We start from the raw sequence: 22316 nt of genomic DNA on the forward strand, positions 1-22316 counted from the left end.
GCAAGCTCAGCTCAGTTATTTGTCCAGACCCTAAGGCTCAGGATAGTTCTCATTACTCTTGGTTAAAGAATGTAATTTTTAACTAGTGGGCTAATCTTTTGTGCTGAATGGACTAAGAGATGCAGAAAATCTTTACTAGATCAAGATATTTGCTGAAAAGAAAGGATAATAGCCTTTGAGAGAGGGTATATCTGATACTTAAAAGCTTATTTACCTAAAATAACCACGGTACTATCAAACATCTGCACTGTAAGCAGACAGATTGTTCTGTTAAGTGGAAACGTGGCCAAATAAAATATCCTCTACAGCTGACAATTACATTTGAGACAGAGTTCAGAGATAAAAATTGGGAGGGAAGAAAGGAGAACACTGGCTTGGCTACTGTACCAGTGCTGTGTTTTGAGCCTTGGTAATACCTGATGACAGCCAGCATGATATTTACATTGCTGCATATACCATAAAGGCAACTGACAGTGATTAAAAGGGAAGGATGAACTTTCTCCACTAAAGTTGCTGTGTTTGGAAATGAGATGTTTGAGCCTGCTTTCCATCGTGTAGAATTAGCACTGCATAGCTGCAGTGCCCTTTAAATTAGCCAGAGATGTTGGCACAAAATCAAATAAATATAATTGGTTTCAAACTAAAAATCTAATTTAGGCATGCTAATAGCATCTTAAGTAAATGTGGCAGGTCACGCAGGACTTGTGTAACTGGCCCTTGGAGCTTACTGTACTTACTGCCAGGGGGAGAATGGGCTCTGAGGTGTTCCCCAAATCACCTGGGTACCTTGGACAGCTGGAGGCTGTTTCATCAAAGGCATGATGGGAATGGCTGCTAGTCTGGACTTATTTGGGATATCCTGAGGGCTGCGGGGTCAGGCACAGAGCCAAGAGCAGCACCCTCTGCCACCCTCTCTCCCGTGCTCTGGTGTTTGCAGTGGAAATTTTGGAGCAATGTCAGATGGGCTGAAGCTCCTCCCTGGCAATCCTCTCTGCTGATGCCTTCTGTGGCCAGTGGCTTTTGCCCTGCTCTTTGTTCTCCTTGCTGGTCCTGCTCTGGTTGCAGTCTGGTGCTGGGGGGCTGCAGCTCTCTCACAGGGAGGCAGTGGAAGGCTCGCCTTGGCTGCGTGTGTGCGGGCTGGTGGCTGCAGATGAGCTCAAACAGCAAAGTGACCCGGTGACAACTTTGTCACGTATCTTGCTGACATGCTTTGCATGGCCAACACTATTCCTCTCCCCGTGTTCCAGTCCTGGCCTGTTTTGTATTGACAGGCTGACCATTTTCTCTCCAAACCTGTCACTTCCCTGCTTAGTCTGTGAGGATTCTTAACCGGAATGTTTGCCGAAGGTGGGAAACAGACGACATTTTTCTGTGTTCAGGGCCTAAGAGATACTGAAAGATTTGTGAGAGAACAATGCAGTGTGGGGTGGGGTGAAGATTTCCATAAGACTCCCCTTCCTTTCTGCAGAAACCTTGGCATTGAGTCATTTAGATTACAGTACCTAACCTCTCTCCAGCTTAGAAATGAATGCCATTTATTTATTTATAGTGTAGAGTTCAGTGGGGCCATGGGGAGATGTACCTAGCTTGGGGTATTGCCCATCAGTTGCTGATGGCTCTGAAAATAATACTGGACTTCTTACAAGTGATTGGATTTGGGTTTATATTCCTTCCTCTGAGTCTGAGACGTGAATTAAAGACTTGGGCAACAGGTCTGCAGCATTGAGTGTTTCTGTATTGATGGACCACTGGAGGGGAAGCATGTTTTAACAAGTGCTGGCAGCGCTGTGTGATCTTTGCTGGCTTATCATCCTTCTCCGCTGTACATGGAGCACTAGGAGTCTTGAGAAATACATTGTCTTACATGGGCAGAAACCTCTGAGCTCTGGACATGGTGTGTGGTTTTCAGTGGTATTCTCAACTGTGAGAGCCCTTGTCAAGATGGTGAATAACTCACTGTCAGCAAGTTTATGTGCTGTTCAAATGTTTTGGCTGTATTTCTAATTGGCCAGCAGACTTTCAGAATATGCTTCTCCTTATTCTCTGAAACTCTTTGAGCATGCTTGATTAATGCTGGAATATCAGTTGTCTGTTGGACACTGCAGATGCTGACATAAATTGAGCAAAGGCTCTCAATATTTGAGAAAGACACATAATGGTGTCTTAATAACAGAAATCCCTGGTATTGTACTATTTGAAATCTTTGGCCTCACAACTTGCACAGAATCTCAAACTACTTGAGCTCTGGATGTACTGCAATAAATGATCAGAGAGGTTTGCAAAGCTATACACCTGCAATTTAAATGAAACAAACAGGAACTCAGGAGTGAAAACTGCTTTTTCCTATTCCTCTTCCAGTTCTTCAGTAGAAGGTCTGTAGTCATCAGATGTGTTGGTGTGAAATGGAAGTCACTTGTATTTAAGTCTTAATTCTCTGCCTGGACTTGTTAGCTCCCCATCCTTGCCTTTCTCAGGTGTTGTCCAGCACGTGCCCTGTGTCTCACTGTACCTGCAGCCACCTCTGGCTTGAACCCAGCTGAGTGTTCCCTGCACTGGGCTGTGCTCAAGGTGAGCCTGAACCACACATGAACCTGCTGCATGCACTGATGTGAGTTGGGCTGGGCTGAAGGGCAGGGTGACATTTTGACATTGACCACACGGAAATGCAAGGTTTTAAAATGATTTATTTAAATCATGGTTGAGCTGTTGTTCCTAAAGCCTTTGCATCAGAAATATGAGGGTAGCCACTGCCTTGTAAATGTGAGAGTTCAGCTCTTAAGCTGCCTGCAGGGCTGTAGCAGGCACGTAGTGCAGGTCCTCATATGTAGTGTGTACTTTTGCTGTGATATGTGGTCTGTGGGGATGGCTGGTTTTCCTCCATCCCCCATATAGGCTTTAAATTTGGCTCCCTCACAACTTTCCAGTTAAATCTGCTTTCACTTTCTGCCTTTGCCTATGCTTCTCTGATTTATTTCTTTCCTGCACTGTATTAGCAAGTTTCTCTCCCTCTTCTCTACACAGTATCTCTCCATCTCTGCTGTTGGTCAAACACTGCATGACTCAGTTGAGAGAGGGTGCACCAAGTTAAACCTGGCCTCTTAGTACCTCTGCCAGGGTTTAAACTAGGCAACTGTACTGTGGATATGTCATCCTTCAGCTTGTAAAGAAATGTAAAGCCCTGGTTCTTCTCTCAATAGGCAATACTATTCTCAGTAAATTTGTATTGGGAATGAATCATGGAGAGGTGTCTGGGAGTGAGGGTGGCTGTGTTGTGCAGCTCTGGGAGCTTCCTGGGGGTAGGTGCATGTCTGCACTCCCATGTTGCTGTGGCAGGGGAGCTGTGCTCACGCTTCGCTTTTGTAATGTTATTGCTCTGCTGCTGCTTCAGTTTACCACAGGCCTCCCAACCAGAGAACAAACCCAGCTGAATTCTCCCTTTCTGGTTTTGCTGCTGTTCCCAGTGTCTCTAACAGCAGTACCCAGAGCCAGCTTGCTGTTTGAGCTCACTCTGAGCAGTGCTAGAAGCACCCAAGTGATCCTCCTGCTGATTAGGGGCTTTAACTCCACTCCTAGAATTGTTAACACTCTTCCTGCAGTCCCATGCTCAGTAGATGATACTTTGCTGTGAAAGCATTTTCCTCCCCACAGGTAAGCAGACATTTTGCCCCCTCTGTGGCAATACTAGGAGTATGTCAGAGTCCTGTTATGAATTCCCTTTGGTTTTATTAATGTTATTTGGAGCTGTTATTGTAGATGGTATCTTCCATTTTGTAGTAAGAATGTGGCATGTAGTGGGGAGATGGCTTGAAAAACATATTCAAGGACCATTAACATTGCATTACTTCACTCTCCCTGAATCGTGGGGTTTGTGCCAGCAAGAAAGACTTTGACATCCAATGGACTCTTGTTACCAAGTCCTGCTTGGGGAAAGGAGTATTCCCACCCCCTGCTGTGTTGGCTGGAAATTCGAGAGTAGGCTTTTTTTTTTTTTTTTTTTTTTTGCTAGCTTGTTGTTTTTAGAAGCAGTTAATTCTTTGCAAGAGGATTCTTCTCACATGAGGGGTATAAAATAGAGGCATCACTTTGCCTTCATAGGAAATGGACCAAACAATGCAAAATCGGTCTGAATTTGCAATCCAGTATTTAATTTCTGGTTTAATTAGATGTGTATTTGGGCTCTGTAAGAATGCATAAGAAGTTCTGTTCCCCATCTTGTAGCTTCTTGTTTTATTGCTGTATTGTCCTTGGAATGAGTAATCAGAGCAGGGCTCCCACAGCTCTTTTGGCATGAGGCTCTCAAAGAGTTGAAGCGTCCAGAGATGGAGTGAGCCTGCAGAGACACGAATACCCAGCCTGGCTTGTAAAGCATGAGAGGTTTCCTGGGCTTTGGGGTACCTGGAAGCTGAAAGTCACTGCTTGGTCCAGAGCAGCCTTGCAGGGAAGTGTTTTGTGTGCATTGTTCATAAGAGAAAAACCCAGGGGCACAATTATAAACAGAGCCTGCGTCACGAGCGGCTTTCTGGCACCGCACTCCAGATAGTGGAGGATGGATTCCAGATCTCGCTTAAAAATAGAGAGGTCGTGTGTGTGCAGGGGAGGGTGGAAGCTCTGGGCAGGGTCGTGTGGAGGTGTTCAGCTGAGCATTGCCCCATGCTGAAGGAGACTTGGCAATGTGGCTTATGGGGCAGGTGGAGAGCAGGATTTCCCCAGCCTTAGAAGAGTTGTTGCTGTCCTCAGCTATCCAGTGGGAAGTTCTAGAGGAGATGAAGCTGAATTGTACAGAGGTGCATGGTGGAAGGCCAAGGTTGGGAGAAAAACTGGGAGATCTGATCAGTTAGCAAGGGGGAAAAAAGTTTACCATGTGGGTGGCCAAACACAGAAACAGCCAAAGAGATTGTAGAAATATCTCTTGTTAAAGAAAATCCAAACTAGACTGATTACAATGCTGAGGAATCTGGTCTAAGCTGGGATTTGATCCTGCTTTCTGCAGGAGGATGGACTAGAGGTTCCTTCAAACCTAAAAGGTTTGTAATGTTCATTTGACCCTGGGAAAGTATATTTCCTCTACAGAAGGGATTTGATACTGCAGTAGGATAAGGACTGATGCTACAAGACTGTTATGGAACACATCCCCTGTTGATTGTAACAGCTTTGTGAGCAACTGAGTTGCAAAGAAGGGAAACTTTCACATCTCTGAGAGTGCCTGAAGTAAATTTAAAGCTGGGGCAACACTGTGTTGTGAGTCCTCCTACCATGTAACTACTTCAAAGTGCTGTTGCACGTGGTAGGAGAATCCTATCCCGGAGCCAGGATTTGATGCTCGTCTTGTGATCGTTTGGCATGACTGTTCATTGCTTACGCACATCCCTCTACCAAGAGGATCTCTGGCTTCAGTTCCATTTGCCTGGGAAGAGGCATCGGTGCAATTCATCCCAGTCTTACTGGGAGAGCTCAAATATCCTTATGTGGCTGCAGAGATTCAGTTAAATTGGAGACAAAGTGTGTAGGGACGTGCTGTGTCCTCTGGTCAGTCCCCTGTCTTTCCACTCCTCCAATTAGCCTTGAAATAATTGGTTTCCATTAACTTCAGCTGAGATCTCAGCTGGTTTGTCTTTATTTTCAAAAATGGAAGCTTCATGTAAATTGTGGAACTGTAGAAGAGATGGTATCCAGGCTCCTTTGAAAGCTGATGCTGGGCCTTCATGGGGAGTTTGTCTCAACTGAAGGAGTTCAGGCCGGAGCTGTGGATGCTGAAGGTACAGGGACCATGGATGCAGGGATCTAGAGGAGATAACCTGGAAAATCAGGCTTCAGTAACTGAGTGCTTGGGGACTTTTTTATTTGGGTTATTTTAGTCCTTTCAGAGGTTGGTTTTATTTCAGAAAGAGCCATTTAATCGTAGAAACATGAAAGAAGCAGGGGTTAGAAAGGGTATGTTTTCCTCTTAAGGCGGTGTTTTCTAAAGTAGGTCGTGACCCTCTTATGCAGGAATTTTGCAGCTGCTATCCTAAGGGTTGGAACTATATCTGAGAGCCTTACAGAGGCAAAAGCAGGGGGTATTAAGCAGATCTTAATACCCATTTGGGGTCTCCTTCCTCCTCATCATCCTTCAACAAAATGATCTCCTGCTTTTCAGGAATAAAGCAGCAAGCGTTTGGCTGTGCCCGGTTTTCATTGTTTTGCTAAGCCGTTATGTTGGGAGAGATTAACCAGGGAGCAAATTTTCTCCGAAAGAGGCTGAGAGAGGCGGAGGGAAGAGCTTCAGCGCTGGCCTTGATCAGAGTGCCTGAGGTGGGGAGTGAGTGGGAGCCCAGCACAGGAACATTAATTAACCCTGTCCTGCCCACGGCATCGGGACTGCAGTTGGCTCTGATTGCAGCAGATCTGTGACTGCTGGGAGAGTTGGTTTGTCCAAGTTGTGCTACCCTGGCACCAACTTCCCTTGGGGTTTTTCCTGTCCATAGCAGCCCAGGAAATCTCTTCTCTTCCCGCCATTGCCCGCATATTTGTTACCTGCTCCTAAACTTTACATAACTTCCTCAATGAGCTTTTCTTTTTCTCTCTGTTGGTGTCATCTCTCCCTCTGCTTGTTTTCACTTAGCAGTGTATTCAGCATCCTTGCTGCAGCTTCTCTCCTTCTCTTGCCACCCTGGCATTTAACAAACAAACCGTGTGGCTGCAAAGCCTGAAGTGGCCACGTTGCCATGTTTTCTGAACTCTCCAAAGAAGCATGGAAACCCGTCTTTGTTTGGTCCCAGAAGCTGCTGCTGCCACCAAAGAGCAGCTTGCTTGTGGCACATCGTGCTGCAGCTTGGCTTAATCCCTGCTTGATACGCTTTTGAGATTTCATTGTTTCTCTATAATTAGTGCTACAGAGGAGCTGAAAGAAATGACGAATTAGCGGGAGAGGGGGGAGTGGGGAGAGCAGGTGGTGATCGAACTAAAGAGAGCTGCCAGAAAAGTAGGAGCAGCAGGGAATTAAATGGGAGGAGTCTCGAGTTCAGATGATTCCCTGCCATGTGCCCAGAAGGATTTAGTTTGGGATTTCATTACTGTTCAAATAATGCCATACACTCATAACAGATCGGGTCCCTGTAGGCTGGGGCATTGTCCAGCACTTAGGGAAAAGCAGTTTTTGCCCTGAAGTCCTAGTGAGCATTGATCCCCTGGACTCGAGGACTGGAAAGGAGCTGTAGCTTGAGTGGTCCTGCTTTTAATTAGGCTGCATCTATTGTTTCTGGTAGTAACATCCTAAAAGAATAAAACACAAAGCTATTCTTTGTGTGGTAACTTCTTTAAATCCCTGCACTTCATCTTGTGAAGGACTTTGTTCACAGTAATGATGTTGCATCTGATTGCAAGAAGGACCTCTGCCAGTTGTGCTTGCACAGACTAGGTTTAACTGGCACAGAAATCCTGGGATGTCATGCTGTGGGGGGAAGCAGGAGTATGCTGACACTATTGAGTGTCTGAGATATCCAGAAAGAGTCTTTGAACACTGTGCTTATGGGGACAGGTAGCTTTAGAGGTATAAATATATACTGAGAATCCAGCTGGGGAGTGAAAAGGGCTGTGTGACAAGACACCCTGAGGTGCACAGTCATATATTCCTCCAGCATCTGGCTTGTGTTTTCAGCCTCTATTACTATGCACTAAGACATCCAAAGAAAAATATCATAATACTGGCACTTTGAATGTGTCAGCAGCAACATTTCTTCTGGGATCTACCTCTTTCCAAAGAACGGATACAGTGTTTGTTTTTTGTTCTGACTTCCCAAAGGATATTGCTGTAGGGAGACCAGCAATGCTAGGAAGTGCAAACTCACTTCTGCCTTATGTCACCACTTCTGTGTGTGTTGCTCTCTTTGTCTTGAGCCCTTGTGTTTTCCTTTTTCCCCATCGAAGAAGCAGCAGAAACAAACGCAGAGAAGCGGTTACTGGGTGAAGAGGAGTAGGTCAGGGCCACCCAGGATTCCCAGCGAGTGGGAATTAATTTATGCTGGCACTGCTGCTTTCATGCTGCATTCCTGCACCTGCTGGGCACAGTGACTACAGGGAGTGCATATGGAGGTTTGTTTTTGGGGTGTTTGTCCTGTGCTTAATGTTGTGTGTTTCAGCCCTGCTCCTGGCAGTCTAACCAAACTCTGCTGTCAAAACCTCCCCTCCTTGCTCTTTCTGAGCACTTTCTGTTAAATGTCTGCATAGACCTCTCCATCATCTGTTATTTGCTCTAGAACCTGCTTACAGCTCTCAAACTTTGTTTTCAAAGCCCCTTGTAAATATTCTTGTTGTTATTGCTGTCCTTTTCCTAATAACTTTGTTTTGCCTTGTGCTGTGAATAGTCTCTGAAAAACAATGTGTGTGCAAGTAATAAATGGCCTCAGTCCTGAACTTCTTAAAAACCCATTTGCTTTGGGAAATAATAAAGCTTTAGCAAAATTAGCATTCTGTGTTCTGCACACTTGTGACATTAAAATGTAAACTCCTGAGTACAGGGAGTCCTGGCAAGCTGATGCTGATGTCCAGGGTGCACTGGCCATGCCATATAAAGTGAAGTCAAAGTCCTGTAGCTCCCACTGTAGCAGGTGCTGGTTGAAGATTAGAGGAGCAGAGTCCCACAGTTCAGGGCTTTTCAGTTTATTTCAGTGTCACTCTGAATGGAGCAGTTTTCCTCTGTCTTTCAGGGCTGAGTTTCAAGCTCTTTCCCTCACCTGGAACTTGGTGTGAGAAGACTTTTGATGGTGATTGTAGGGATCTTCAGCAGCCTTTGTTTGAAAATGAAAGTTTTTGCTCCCAGTTTGTGTGAATGTACGAGAAAAAAAATCACAAACCTTGCAAAAAAGTACTTTACCTGAATTGCAGAATCTGGAAGTAGTTTTTATAGTGTTAAAATTTGGCAAATCTGCTAAAATAAGTGTATTACACCAAAATGCAGAATAGTTGTTTTCATTTCTATTTATTTTTATTAACATTTTTTAGGTATTTGCAATACGAACATTTGAGCTATATTCCACCTTTCTACCCCAATTTTATTACTGTTTGTTTACTCCTTTCCAGTGAAGTGTGTAAATGTGGGGAACCATGAAGAAGGTAGAAAGTAAAACAACAAAGTGTCCTATTGACAAGAGGTGAATGTTGCAACAGCTTCTGGAAGCCAACAAAAAGGAACTTATCATCAAATAGATTTTAAATCTCACTATTGCAAAGCCCCTTGCACGTCAAAGGATATGATGGTGCTGGGTACTTTAAATCCAGAACTCCCTACTTGTAGCAGTTTGAAGGGCTGTGTGTTAAAATGTGGTATTTTTTCCCTATTGGAATTTAAATTTTCTGGGGCTGTGGTTTTCAACCCAGAAACTGAGGCACTGTGAGAGCTGGAGCTGAACCTACTTGAATGAAACCCACCTCGTGTCTTTGCATAAAATGAGGAGAGATGAGAACAGCAGTTAGTGCATAAAAATATTTGAAAAATCTCATTAGTGTCGGTAGCAAAGAGTGGCTTGTTTTGGCACTTGGGGTGAACACATCAGGTTAGAAGTCTGTGTGACCTCAGTGACATACCTTCTAAAAGTACATGAGTAGAATCACTCTTTTGTAGGGAAGCTGGAGTCTGGGGAGGGTTTTTGGTCTGCAGAGCTGTAATGATCCCTGCAAGGGATCATAAAGATCCACTTGTTTTCCTTCAGTTTGCCCAGCACTTGGATGTGGTGGCTGAGCCAACCCAGGGAGCTGCACAGTGGGGAGTGCCTGGAGTGCTTTCCCTGGGTTTTCACCTGGCTCTGCTGTCTTTGCTAGCTGGCACTCAGAGTTGTGTTGCCTGGCCTCCCTCCCTTCCTGCTGAAGTCCATCAAGTGTTGGTAACTCTGTGTTTTCCCCGCAGGGAGTGGAGCCACTGCCGTGGTCCAGGCAGCTTTCTGCGCTCCGAAGAAGGAGAAGGTGGCCATTAAACGGATCAATCTTGAGAAGTGTCAGACGAGCATGGATGAACTCCTGGTATGCAATCAGAACTGTCTGGGGGGTTGTGTTTCAGTCATTTCTGAGAGATCTCTTTGCCAAGTGCCTTAAAACCTTTCTTGAAGTGAGGTGGAGGTGAGGGAACTCGACTGACTTCATTAGAGGCAGCTCAGTTGTCCTGGTTATGGGACATGGTACTTAAAATGTTAAAAAGATCAACTGTTGCAAAACTTCAGACTGTTTGTTTAGAGCTCAGCACTTTGTCTAATCCCTTTGTTTTGAACTGAGTTAATGTGCAAGTGTGAAGCTCTGCTGTACCCACAAGAGCCCTGAAGTTTGGGGGGGATCCAGAGAACATACTTTCAGAACATTTAAAATTGAAGGAAATGGCTTTGCTTTCTTTTCCTTTCCTGCGGTTCTTTACATTTTTTCCCATTCACCTGTAAAGAGAAAAACTGAATGAATTAGCTGTTGTTCCTAATCTCTTTCTGGTACTGATGCCAGCTAAAGGGATCACTGACATATTGCAGGCTGCCATATGGAAATCCCCATAATTCTGAGTTCAGGAAAGGAGACAGAGTCCTTTGGAGCTGCAGTGCTGTAATTTTCTGCTGCTCTGTGTCTCTTTTCTCAAGGTTGTCTCAATGAAAAACTGAATTTTGCAGTAGCTGTGGTAACTGAAATTTCCCTTTTCTCATCTGGCTCCTGTGTTGATGGGTTTGGTTTTCTTCTCTCTGTGTGTGAGCTGGTGCCTCTGTAGTGCAGTGGTTCTCTCATTCACCTCACATCTGGAAGGTCCCTGAATTTAAACAAGGCAGACACAGACATTCCTGTGAACATTGAGTTATCTCCACTAGAATGAGAGAGCTCTCTGGGGCAAAATTTTCCACAGTAAATACTGGCATTATGGAGATGAGGCCTGGTACCATCTTTTCTTCTGAAGCACCTCTCTAGGATTTTTATAATCCTGCCTTGTCTTTCTGACCCCCCTCAACAGCTGCTGTAGTTTACCTCAGGCATTTGTTTTGGTGCTTACAATTAAAAGGTAGAACAGAAACAGAATTTGGGAGTCCTGCTACCTCTGCACTTGTACAATCTTCAGCAAATCACCTGAACCACAGTTCCAGTTCCATCTAGTATCTAATGGTATTTTTGTTGTTATGGGCATGTGCAAATCTGCCCTGGTTAACAGGAAAGGCCCCATTCAGGCTGCCAGTGCTCCTGAGGAGGGTTGCGTGTGGGCCTGTGTTCAAATCCTCTTATGGCTCATGCTAGTGTAGGAGTTCAAGATCTCTTCTCACAGTTGGTCTTTTTGTCCTTACACCAACCCTTGGTATCCTTTTCAAGCCTTTTGTGTGGCTTGCCCACACTACCCTGCCTCAGTGGTGTTCCTGACTGCATTGTCAGGATGTAGTAATTGAGACTGGGATTCTTTGAGTAATTGCCAATTCTGACTAAAAACATTAGCTTCAGAAAGAGACACTGCAGAGACTTGATGTGTAATTTTAGATAAGTACTTCTAATTGCACATTTTAAGTCTCTGGCTGACCCATTCCTCACAATGATTTTTCCTGTTATGGGTGGGTCTGCAATGTATTGCTGTTGTCAGCTCTCCAGAGCTTCCACTTTTGTGACTGGATCTGGTGTGGGTCCTTCTCTGGCTTAAGTGTGCAGCTCTGAGTGTTCTTGAATTTAAAAGTCATGGAGGGGTGGAGGGGCACAAAGATGGTTCTGAGCTGTGGCAGCTTCCAGGAGCAGGGGTTGCTGAGGTAGTTGTGTTGTGTGAAAAAGTGTTTTCCCTGGGTTTGTTCTGAATTTGTCAGTGTCTTGGATCACCAGTGTTGTTTCTCAGTGCAAGAGCCAAAAGAATGGAGGTTTCTGATTTCCCAGCTCTATGTGCTTTACTTCTTTTTATCTTGTTTCCCTATCTGCTTCTACCCTAAAATAAATATTCTCAGGTTTTGCAGTCTTGTAGTCTCCCTTCATGGCAGTTTTCCCAATTAGTTTAATTAACTTTTCTGAGCACCAAAACTTCATATTGCAGGATTGTGCATTCCCCACAAAAAAACTCCAAAGTTAACTGTAGGTGCTTGCAGGTTACAGTTGTTTCAAGAAGCAAATACAAAGAGAAATATGATCAGTTCACACTGGGGTATGTTATGTCCCTACCTTGCTTTCTCCTCTCCCCCAGTGCAGTTAAAATCACAAACTGGGGCTTTCCTAGGGCTTCTGTTGCTGGGAAGGCATTTGGGCCCAGCAGTCAGCTTATGGTGAACTCTGCTTTGCTGCCTGGGATCAGGAGAATGCTGACATTGGGTTACAGCACTGCCCACTCACTGGGCATTGTGATAGCAAAGGGAAAGTTGTGCTTAAAATATTTTATAATTATTTTTCTACAGTGCCTCACACTCTTAGATTTCTCTGTTGAAGCTTCCTTATTCCCAGAAGGTGCATAGCCTAGAGGGTAGAACAGTCTCACATTGCTTGGGATAGGGTAGGGAGACCAGCAAACCATACTGCCATCCTTAAAAAGGTGATTTGGTTCTTGTACAGCTCTTTTAGTGTCTGTGCTGCTTATGGTTTGCACTTGGAGTTCTTGGGATGGAGGAGAAGAGAAAGGTTAATTTGGAGTGGAAAATGCAGAGTAAGTGGCTCTATCACCAGCTGGATGGATGGGTGGCCTTGAGCTTTCTTTAAGCCTAGCAGGTGTCCCAAGGCCAGGAAATCTGGGATCACATCCTTGCTTTGGAGATGCTGTGCTTAGAGTAAGTGCTATGACTTGGCTCATTAAAGGTATTGATCTTGATCCTTTTATCTCATATACATTTGAGCTGTGTGGGTGGTCAGGAATAATCTGCACACTTTGCATATACTGTATGACATTCCAGGTTAATGCACTAAATTTATTTATTGCTGCTATGGGCTATGGAAAATGCAGGAAGGGCCAGCTTTGTTGAATCATGGGCAGGCCAAGTCAAGGGCATTCAGCTCTTCAGCTGAAGTGCTAATTGCTGTAAAGAATACAGACAGCAGAGTAATGCTGTGCAGAGATGTGCCTCCTTCTAACCCAGCTACTGAGTTAGGTGATGTTTGTCAGGAATTTATTTCCATGCCTCATTTTAACCTTTTTTTCCTGTACATTTTCGAATGCTCACAGATCTTTCCTAGCCTGCCTGTGGGATTCAGCTGAGAGAGAAGTACAATGTAGTTTATGGGGATTCTTGCTCAGGGGTGTGACTGGGTGTGGAGTGCAGGGAGAGCTGGTCAAATATAGTGTTGTCTACAAATGGTCTTACTTTTTGATTTATTGCTGAAGTTCCACTTTTCATTTGTCTTGCAACCCACAGTAGTTAACAACTACACTGGTGTGGGTTTGCAAACAGTCTGCTTGCTCATGTGTTGTATTTCACAGCTGCACACCATTCAGAGCTGTGTGTTTTGCTCTCTTTTCCATTGTGGGATGCTGGTTGCCAATCCTTGAAACAGTGGTGTAACATCTGCCTCACAATAACCATGCTTCCAACCTTTTTTCTTGTGTGTTTTCTTGTTTTAAAGAATTACTGATCTAAAAGGCCTTAAATCCCCCCTCTGTCCTACAAACTCTACTTCATTTTCATGTAATTGAAGCTGAGTTTTCTTTCATCCAGATGGAGACTTTTTTCTCCATGAGTAGCAGATGACGTGGGTTGTCAGCTTAGCAGTTACCAGCAATGTTGAACAGCAGAGAGGGAAACATAAGCTATGGGATATTTCACATTGGGCTTTCCCAGCCAGGGGGAAATGCTGCCTGTTTATTCCCTAAGATGATTCAACAGGAGACAGGCTCAGGAAAGAGCATGGGAGATGTGGTGTTGCTGTTCCTAGAAAGATTGCAAATTCTTCTGACTGATTGCCCTGGGCCTGACAGGCTGCACACAAGGGGTGAAGGTGCCACTCTGTCAGTGCCATGGCCAGAGGGCAGGTAAGGAGGCTGAGGGAACAAATTGAACTGCAGTTCAACAGAAATGTCCTTTAGAATTTCATGGAAATAACCCAGGGGACTTGCTGCCAATAGCATGGAGATCAAACATTGCGTGAGATTAAATAAATCAACCTATAGTTGAGAAGGTTAAATTAGATAGGATTTAAAAAAGGGATTATGAACTCCCCTGGTTTAAATCATAAGCCAACTGTTAACTGCCCAGGCTTAGTCAGAAGTCTACCCTCTGGGCAGATAATTGTGTAACTGCTTTTTATAGGGTTTTTACACCTTCTTTTGAAGACTTGGACAGGATATTGAACTGCCTTTGATCTGATGGAGCACTTCCTACAAGTGGTTTAAGCAGACTATAAGGTTGTTGGGGACAAAGCAGCAGATTGCTGTGGAAGTAGTACAGATGTTTCATCCATGCCTGTCATCTGATGGGAATTGCCATTATAATTCCATTTCCAGGCCTGAGACCTTCATGCTTGCTCCAGGGAAAAGAAGTCCCCAAGTGTCAGTGCCAGGGAATCTGATAAATGACATGTGGTTTCTGCATGGTTATTTGATCTGCTGACTTACACGTTCCTCACATGTTGGGATTGCAGCTTAAGACCTAAATCTATGCTGGGTACAGCTTGGTTGTATTGTTTATCAAAGCAGCAACAACAGAAGTCTTAATTACTGGACTGGTTTAGGTTTTGTTTTGGTTTTGTTTTGGGTTTTTTTTTTTTTTGTGTAAAGTTCACTATGAACATCAGAATTAATGGTGGGTGAAATCCTGAACATCCAATATCTTCCTTCTCTTGGACTGGATGAGCATGAGATGATGCATGTAAAGAATTGCAGAGAGTTTGCAGCTGTCTGTGGGCACTAACCACACTGAAAGCATTGCTGAGCTGTAAGCACTGGGTATTGATCTGAACAGCTGTAAGGATCAGTGATAGGTTAGCTGGGGGTGTGGGTAAAACTGCCTTGCTTGTATCTGTGAGAGGAGGCAGCCACTCACCCATCTGCTTTTTGGCTGAAACCAATTAAAAACGGCCATGGAGGAATTGCTGCAACACAACAGTTCAGGAACACCTGCTTCCTTCAGTACGTTTTCACTCATGCTGAAGATTTTGAAAGAAGGAGTGTGACTGAATGAGGCTGAAGAGTAGCCATTAAAATGGACAACTGCTGAATGACTTGCCATGGCACTATTTTGTTCCCATCACTGAAGATTACTTAATGGATGAACTGGGTTTATCCCTTTCAGAATTGTTTCTTTTCCACTGTTGTTCTAGGGCTAATCTAACCCCTCTTTACTCATGCCAGTTTAGCTCCTGTAGCCACTTAAGGCAAGGAGTTGGACTGGATAATCCAAGGAGTGGGAGCTGAATCAGAATCTCTGATTTTGTGCTTTTCCCTCACTTTCTTAAAAAATGTCTCTTGAGTTAATTTTGATAGAGGAACATGTTTGGGTTTGTTTTTTATTTTTAGTCATGTTGCCACCTCAAAAGGCAAATGAATTATTGTCAGTTTTACAACCTTTTAGCTAAACTGTTAAATTTCTCTTGGAGCAGAATGTGAATGGTTATGGCTGCCTATAGGACTGGAGCTTGAAATCCTGCTTTAAAAGGATGAAGAGCAGCTTTAATGCCTTATCTCCCAGCTGAAATCTCATGGTATAAGATCTTTGCCAGCCATAGTTGAAGCATTGGTGTTTTCAAGGGGTGATCACATCTGACCTGCTTTCATTTCTGCTCCAGCCGTGCTTTCCCTCCCCATTTCTCCTGTGGCTGTGATTCCCCTCAAACAGGGTAGCCATTCTGGCAGCTCTCTGGACTCCTCTGAAGTTGCAAGTAGCCACATGAAAGCACTCTGCTGCTCTATCTCTCTAGAGTTCATGTCAACATGTAGGAAGTAAAACTAAATAAAGCATAATTTTTATCCTGGTATTTGAGAGCAAGTGCCTCTGAAGCAAGCCTCAGGGGCAGATAAACACAGAGTAGAAGGTGGTGATGTGAAAAGAAAATACCATTAAGAAACTTGAGCTGGTAGCTAAAGCACAGCCTTACCTGCTCCTATTAATTCAAACTTCAATTGTGTGTCACTGGGCAAATAAACCCTCATCCAAAAGAGCTGATCTCCAGAAGTATGTCTGACTTACAAGAGACTAATAGGTTGCTTATGATTCTAGATTATACTTCACTGCACTTTTATGACTGTTTTGCAAGCCTTGAAATGTTTCTTTTATTGCCTGTAGAGGTACTGAAAACATTTGTCAGAACTCTTAATGGAAGCCATGGAGGCATTTAGAGCTAATCCCAGTCTATTTGCTTTTGGTATTTGACAATCCAGATATTTTTAATATCTCGCCCAGGGTGAGCATGTAACCATTTCCAAACCATTGCCTGTGTCTAGACTTGTTTTTGTCGGGAATTCATTCTCCATAGCTGAGCAGAAAGCAGAGGAATTGATGGGAATTGGCAGGAAGGCTGTCTCTCATCACTGGAGCCATGGGCTGTGAGGGGTGCTGGGTGGAAGGGCTGCTTATCACCCACTGCATCTGTGGATGCTTGGGGGTCTGTATCAAGTGACCCATGGCTGTTGGCAGAGGGGGAATAGAGGAACCCAAATAAATTATTACAGAGGCGTGGAAATCACTGAGATTTTTATTTGCAGTCTTCCAATATAGTTTTGATGCTGGGAAAAATATGGGAAGCACAGTTGTAACTCTCTTATCTGGGGCTAGCAATCTTATCAGGGAGGTGGGAAGAGGAAACCTTTACCTGCTGTGACTTTGTTGTGTTTGAAGAGCAGCAAACTCTCCCAAAAGCTTTGGGAATAGTATTAAAGCTGAGCTTGCTACACAAAAATGGCTCTTTTGCTGCATTTTATCCCTTCCTACTCTGCTTTTGAACAGAGCTGCCCAGTTGTGCTTGAGTGGGATCCCTGCTTTAGCTCCAGCCCTTCAGCCCCTGCATTGGTGCTGCTGCATCAGGCTGTGGGTGGATGATAGAATTGGCTTGGGTTCAGTTATGCCAGGAAGCATTGAACCACAGAGCCCCTGTGATTTGCCACTATCACTTTAAACAGTTGTATGAGTTGAGCTTTCAGGATGTTGGTACCCTCTTTGGGGGAGAGCAGGAACCAAGCTTTGATGTAGCCAGTGTGAGATTAGCCTGGAAAACTGCTGAAAATGAAATGGGGGTTTGGGGGTGGGAGGGAAAGTCTGCATGGGTGCTGCTCCTTCTGATTGGTAATAATGTAAAAACACTGAAAATAGTGGGCTGTGATGCAATTAATTATTCAGAGCTGTGCTACACTGTGAGAGAAATGGATTAATCTGCCTGTATTATACATCCACTGGCTGACAGAGGTGTTTATTTGCACAGATCAGGCTTGTGATTATTTATTTTCCCTCTGTATGCTTTGGTGCACATGACAGACTTCAGCTACTTTTTTCAGCTGTGTTTCCCAGCCCAGGGAGCAGATTATGGTAGTGAATGAGAGAGGAAGTTCTTAGAAAATAATAATAAAATGTCAACTGTCATCAAATGCCTGAAAATTTCTGTAGTATGGGGCTGCTTAAATGGCAAAAGTCTAATCTAGGTCTAGGATCTTAAGTAAACTTGGTCCAGACTTTGTCTCATTGGCTCCTGTACTCCAGTAGCATGCACAAATATATATTAAATATGCAATGTTTGTGTACATTTCTCATATTACTCTCTTGATCTCCCAGGGAACTGCTTCAAAATATTTTGTACAGTTTAGTTAAGAAAATACAAAGCCAGCTCCTCTAGATACTTTCTGAGAGTGGTGGATTTGGGGCAGGTCTGGCTGATGGGATGGATTACCAGTCCTTGCTTGCTCCTTTCCACCTTGGTTTCCTCTGGTGCCATTTGATCTTGTGTAGTATATTTTAATTGTCAGAGAGAGAACTACAGAGAACCACAGAAAACTCCAAAGCTGCTGATTTATTTCCTTTGTGAAAAATGACTTGACACAAGTGAAAGTTTGCAAGGAAGGGAGCTGGAGCTGTCAGAGTAAGCAAAATATATTGTTTTAGGCTGTATTTATTTTCACAGAGTGTTTTTTAGTCAAGAGTATGCTACATGGAGATGAATAGCTTATTCCTCTTCAAATATCCTTTCCTGTTTAGAAGGATTCTTCTTTAATCTGCTTGTTAAGTTTCCTGGAAAGTTGGTGCCTCTCCTGGGGAAGCAGAAAGAGGAACCAATTGCTTTGGATTCCTCAAAGGCACCTACTCCCTGAAAAGCAGTGCTAAGTGGATAAATCAACATAAGCCTGTTCCTTTGGAGCTGTGATTGCCAGCTCAGGCCTTGCCAAGGGGAAGCAGTGGCTTTACTCTGAGCTCAGCCACAAGCACAGCTTTGTGCAGGAGCAGGAGGAGAATGTGCTGCATTTCTGGGGTGTCCTGGGCACGACTGAGTTCTTCTCAGAGTTCTTTCTTGTCCTTCAGTCCCAGGGAAGTCTTGTGCTTAGAGGGAGGGATGGATCAGGGGTGAAGGGCCTTGCTCTCCTCCTCCTGTGTGTCCTGTGGAGGAAGGCTGCAGTTGAGAGCAGAAGTTCAGGCTGTGAGAGGATGAGTGTCTGGGGTAGGTACAATTTGTCAGGTTGGGGGACTTGGCTGAAGCACAAAGGCTCGGCTGGGTGCGGTGCAGGGTGCCAGGCTTGGCTCAGGGGATGGCTTTTGTCTATGGACAGCCAAGAAACTGTGAGTCTTGCTGTCCAAAGTGGTGATTTGTGCTTGCATAATGAAATCAGTCAATGTTTTCTGTGGTGTTGTTCCCTCCATAACCTGGAAAACCTCAACTCTGAACCCATAACCAAAAGTAAGACTAAGCACAGTCAAAACTCAAAACAATTTAACATCTGAGCATATTTCATATTGTCCTGGACTGGTAGTAGCTACTGACTTTCTAATCTCAAAGTGATCTCTCTCTTCTTCCAGTGTGACAAAGGATACAGCTGTCCTTTGTGCCTTCACCCTAACTGAGCTAAGCCATCTGCTTTCCTGCTGGGAAGAAACTTTTAGGAATAAGAGGCCTTTTTTCCCCAGAGGCCAATATTTCTCATTCTCATCCAAATGATAGTCTTCAACAGATTAAGCATCTGTTGCATAATGTTTTACTGAAAGGAGAAGTCAGCATGAACTTCCTAGGTCACAAACCAGAGTGAATTTTTGGGAACATTCTGTTGTAGCTGTGTGCAGGTATTTTGATTGCCACTATTTTCATGTCCTTGCCATGGGTTTTTTGGTTAATTTTTTCTTCCTCTATACAGACAGGAAGAACACCCTAAAATACTTTTTCGTTCTAGTATGGTGCAGCCTGAGTGTTTTAGAGTATTTCTGGATTTTCTACATTTACCTTCTAGGTATCCTTTTTCTTTGCACCCTTGCTGTGTCTTGAGGAAGATAACTTCTGTGCCTGAGGTGTAATTATCACTGTGTCCAACTGCTAATGTTGTATTTTTCTCTACAGAAAGAAATTCAAGCCATGAGTCAGTGCCATCACCCCAACATTGTATCTTACTACACGTCGTTTGTGGTGAAAGATGAGCTTTGGCTGGTGATGAAGTTACTTAGTGGAGGTGAGTGGTCCAATTGTTTTACCCTAAAGGCAGCATAAAAACCTGTCCTCCCTCCTTCCCCTCTCCCTTCTTTACCTCTCAAGGTTCCCACCCATGCATTAAGAATTGTAGAATTGTTTAGGTTGGAAAAGGTCTCTAGGATCAGAAAGTCTATTGATTACCCCAGCACTGCCAAGTTTACCACTACAACCCTGTCCCCAGGTGTCACATCCACGTCTTTTAAACACCTGTGGGGACTGGTGACTCCACCACCTCCCAGACAGCCTGTTCCAATGCTGAACAACCCCTTCCATGAAGAAATGTTCCCTAATGTGCAATCCAAACCTCCCCTGGTGCAACTCAAGGCAGTTTCCTTTTGTCCTACTGCCTGTTCCTGGGAGCAGAGCCTGATCCCCCCGGCTGTCCCCTCCTGTCAGGAGCTGTGCAGAGCCACAAGGTCCCCTCTGATCCCTCTTTTCTCCAGGCTGAGCCCCTTTCCAGCTCCCTCAGCCTCTCCTGGTGCTCCAGACCCTTCCCCATCTCTGTTCCCTTCTCTGGGCACCCTCCAGCCCCTCAACATCTTTCTTGTCATGGGGGGCCCAAAAGTGACTCCAGGATTTGAGGTGTGGCCTCAGCAGTGCAGAGTAGAGGGGACAATCCCTGCCCTGGCCCTGCTGCCACCCTATTGCTGAGCCAGGCCAGGTGCCATTGGCCTTCTTGCTCATCTGGCCACACTCTGGCTCATGTTCTGCCACTGTCACCAGCACCCCAGGTCCTTCCCACCAGGCATCTTTCCAGCCATTCTGTATGAATAATATTTGATGGCAACCCATTCAGCTCAGAAATAGCTTCTCATGTTATGTCCATCAGTAGTAACACCTAACTGGCTTTTGAAAATCACTGCCTGGTTAACACAGAGCCAGGGAAACCTCCCTCTTCTGGATTTATTCTCTCAGACACTGGAGAAACAACTTTTTTTGAGAGAGTGAGTTTGAAAATTTTTGTATCAGTAATGTTTTATTTGAAGTCATAATATTTTCCAGGATCCCTGTTTAATTTACAGTTGACAAGAAATGGACTCAAGTTCTGGATGTTAACACAAAGTGCTGTTGCTAAATCCTGGGCCTGTCTTTAGGAAGACTTCATTTTCCTGGCACTGCAGCAAACAGGAATTGAAAACTGAAAAAAAAAACCCACCCTATTTTCTTACTTTAGAAAAAAATCCAACCTGGCTTCTCTGTTCTTGGCTTAATTTTGTGGACTGTAAAATGCCAGGAGATGATGTGGAAAAATCTGGCTAAACCTGTTTGCATTTTGCACAAGAGCTCAACAATGACCATAAAACATGTCTCTTTGAAGGTGTTCTTTAGAGAATTTTAGCAGTTCTCTTGGAAGAAATCAAACTCCATGCCAGCTTTAAGTCTGTCTTAAAGGGTTTTTAATGTCTCATGTGCTCATGTGTCACTAAGCAATACCCTCTGCTTTCTTAGAGGGACATGTAACAGGTCATTAAAGATGGGATGACTGTGTGTGTGTGGAAAAGAATCCCCTGCCAGCTTGGAGCAAGCAGTGTTGCTGTGTGTACAGAAGGAGTATCTATGGGAAAGTTTCCACAACACGGGGAAATGGCATTTCAGGGGTGCTGGAGAGGCAGCAGCAATGGCTTGGCCTTTTCCAGGAGTACACAACCTCTTTGAAGAAAATGCACAGCTGCCTCCATCACTTCACAGCAGTTTTCTGTCACAATCAGGCTCATCCTTGAACCTCCAAATGTTGTCTCTGTTTGTTCTCAATTTTGTGTGGGTTTTTTTGGTTTTTTTTTTGTGTAAAGCTGGGGAGAAGTCAGAGCATCATTATCAAGGCAACACAGATGTAATGACTACACTGGAAAAATTCTGGAAAAATAATTATTGCTTCAGAACCAGCCTCTTGCTGGTGTGAATGATGACCTGCTTCTCATTTAATATTCCCTTTGAATGGGCTTTTATGTTCTTCAGCCTGATAATTGACCCTTGTGCAGCTCTGGCATTTAGTGGGGGACTTGCAGTAAAGGAGTGCTAGGAAACTTCCCTGCTTCTTACTCTGTTACATATATTGAAGAGTAGGGTCACTCAGTAGAAGACAGACCAGTAAGAGTGTAATTCTTCCCTCTCCCCAACATTTCTGTGAGTCAGTGTTACATTTTCTCACTTAAGAGGAATCATTTGAAGGCTGGAGGAATTGCTAAAATAAATAGACTTGGAGAATGACCTTTCACTTTCTAAGCAGGAGGATACCTTGTGAGGTATTTTTCAGCTGTTTTCTTCTATGTACTTTTTACTTCATACTTTTTTATATCTGTGCTTCAGGAATCTCAGCTCTCATAGGCAGATTCTACAGCACAGTCTTAAGGATGGGGGAAGAAACTTGTGATTGGAGCTTTCTGACTGAAGAGCTTTTTCATTCACTTTTAATGAGCCTATTTTCAGTTGGTCTTAGGCTGAGTGATTTATGTAACAAGAGACACTTCTAAAACTGCCTCCCATTCCTTCGAGCTTAGTTCTTATCAGTAATAAAGTGGCTCGTTTTGCAGTCATCTGTCATCCAGTGGGAAAAATAATGATCTGGGTTTCTCAACAGGAAAAACCTTTGAGCTGGTTTTTAAACCAGAAAACAAAAGCAAAGAAAAAGCCCCCCAAAACAAAACCAAAACCAAACAAGCAAACACAAGACTGCACCAAAACAGACCCAAAACAGAGCATAGCCTAACACTTTCCTTTTGTTTAGCTGTTTAAAAAAATTTGTACATCCCAATAAGTACATAAGAAATACATTCTGATGT

The 22316-nt window shown here is 44.0% G+C and overlaps 1 protein-coding gene across 1 annotated transcript in view; it reads left to right on the forward strand.

Moving 5' to 3' along the window:
* Nucleotides 1–22316, forward strand: part of OXSR1 (oxidative stress responsive kinase 1) — an 88201-nt gene that overhangs the window by 9325 nt on the left and 56560 nt on the right. The window contains exons 2-3 of the mRNA XM_071428511.1: nucleotides 9881–9993; nucleotides 19408–19516. Of these exons, the coding sequence (XP_071284612.1) occupies nucleotides 9881–9993; nucleotides 19408–19516 (222 nt within the window). The remainder of the gene's footprint in view (nucleotides 1–9880; nucleotides 9994–19407; nucleotides 19517–22316) is intronic.

Source organism: Agelaius tricolor, unplaced genomic scaffold (assembly GCF_023055355.1).
Source record: "Agelaius tricolor isolate 1412-34295 unplaced genomic scaffold, bAgeTri1.0.p SCAF_6, whole genome shotgun sequence".
Taxonomy (NCBI): domain Eukaryota; kingdom Metazoa; phylum Chordata; class Aves; order Passeriformes; family Icteridae; genus Agelaius; species Agelaius tricolor.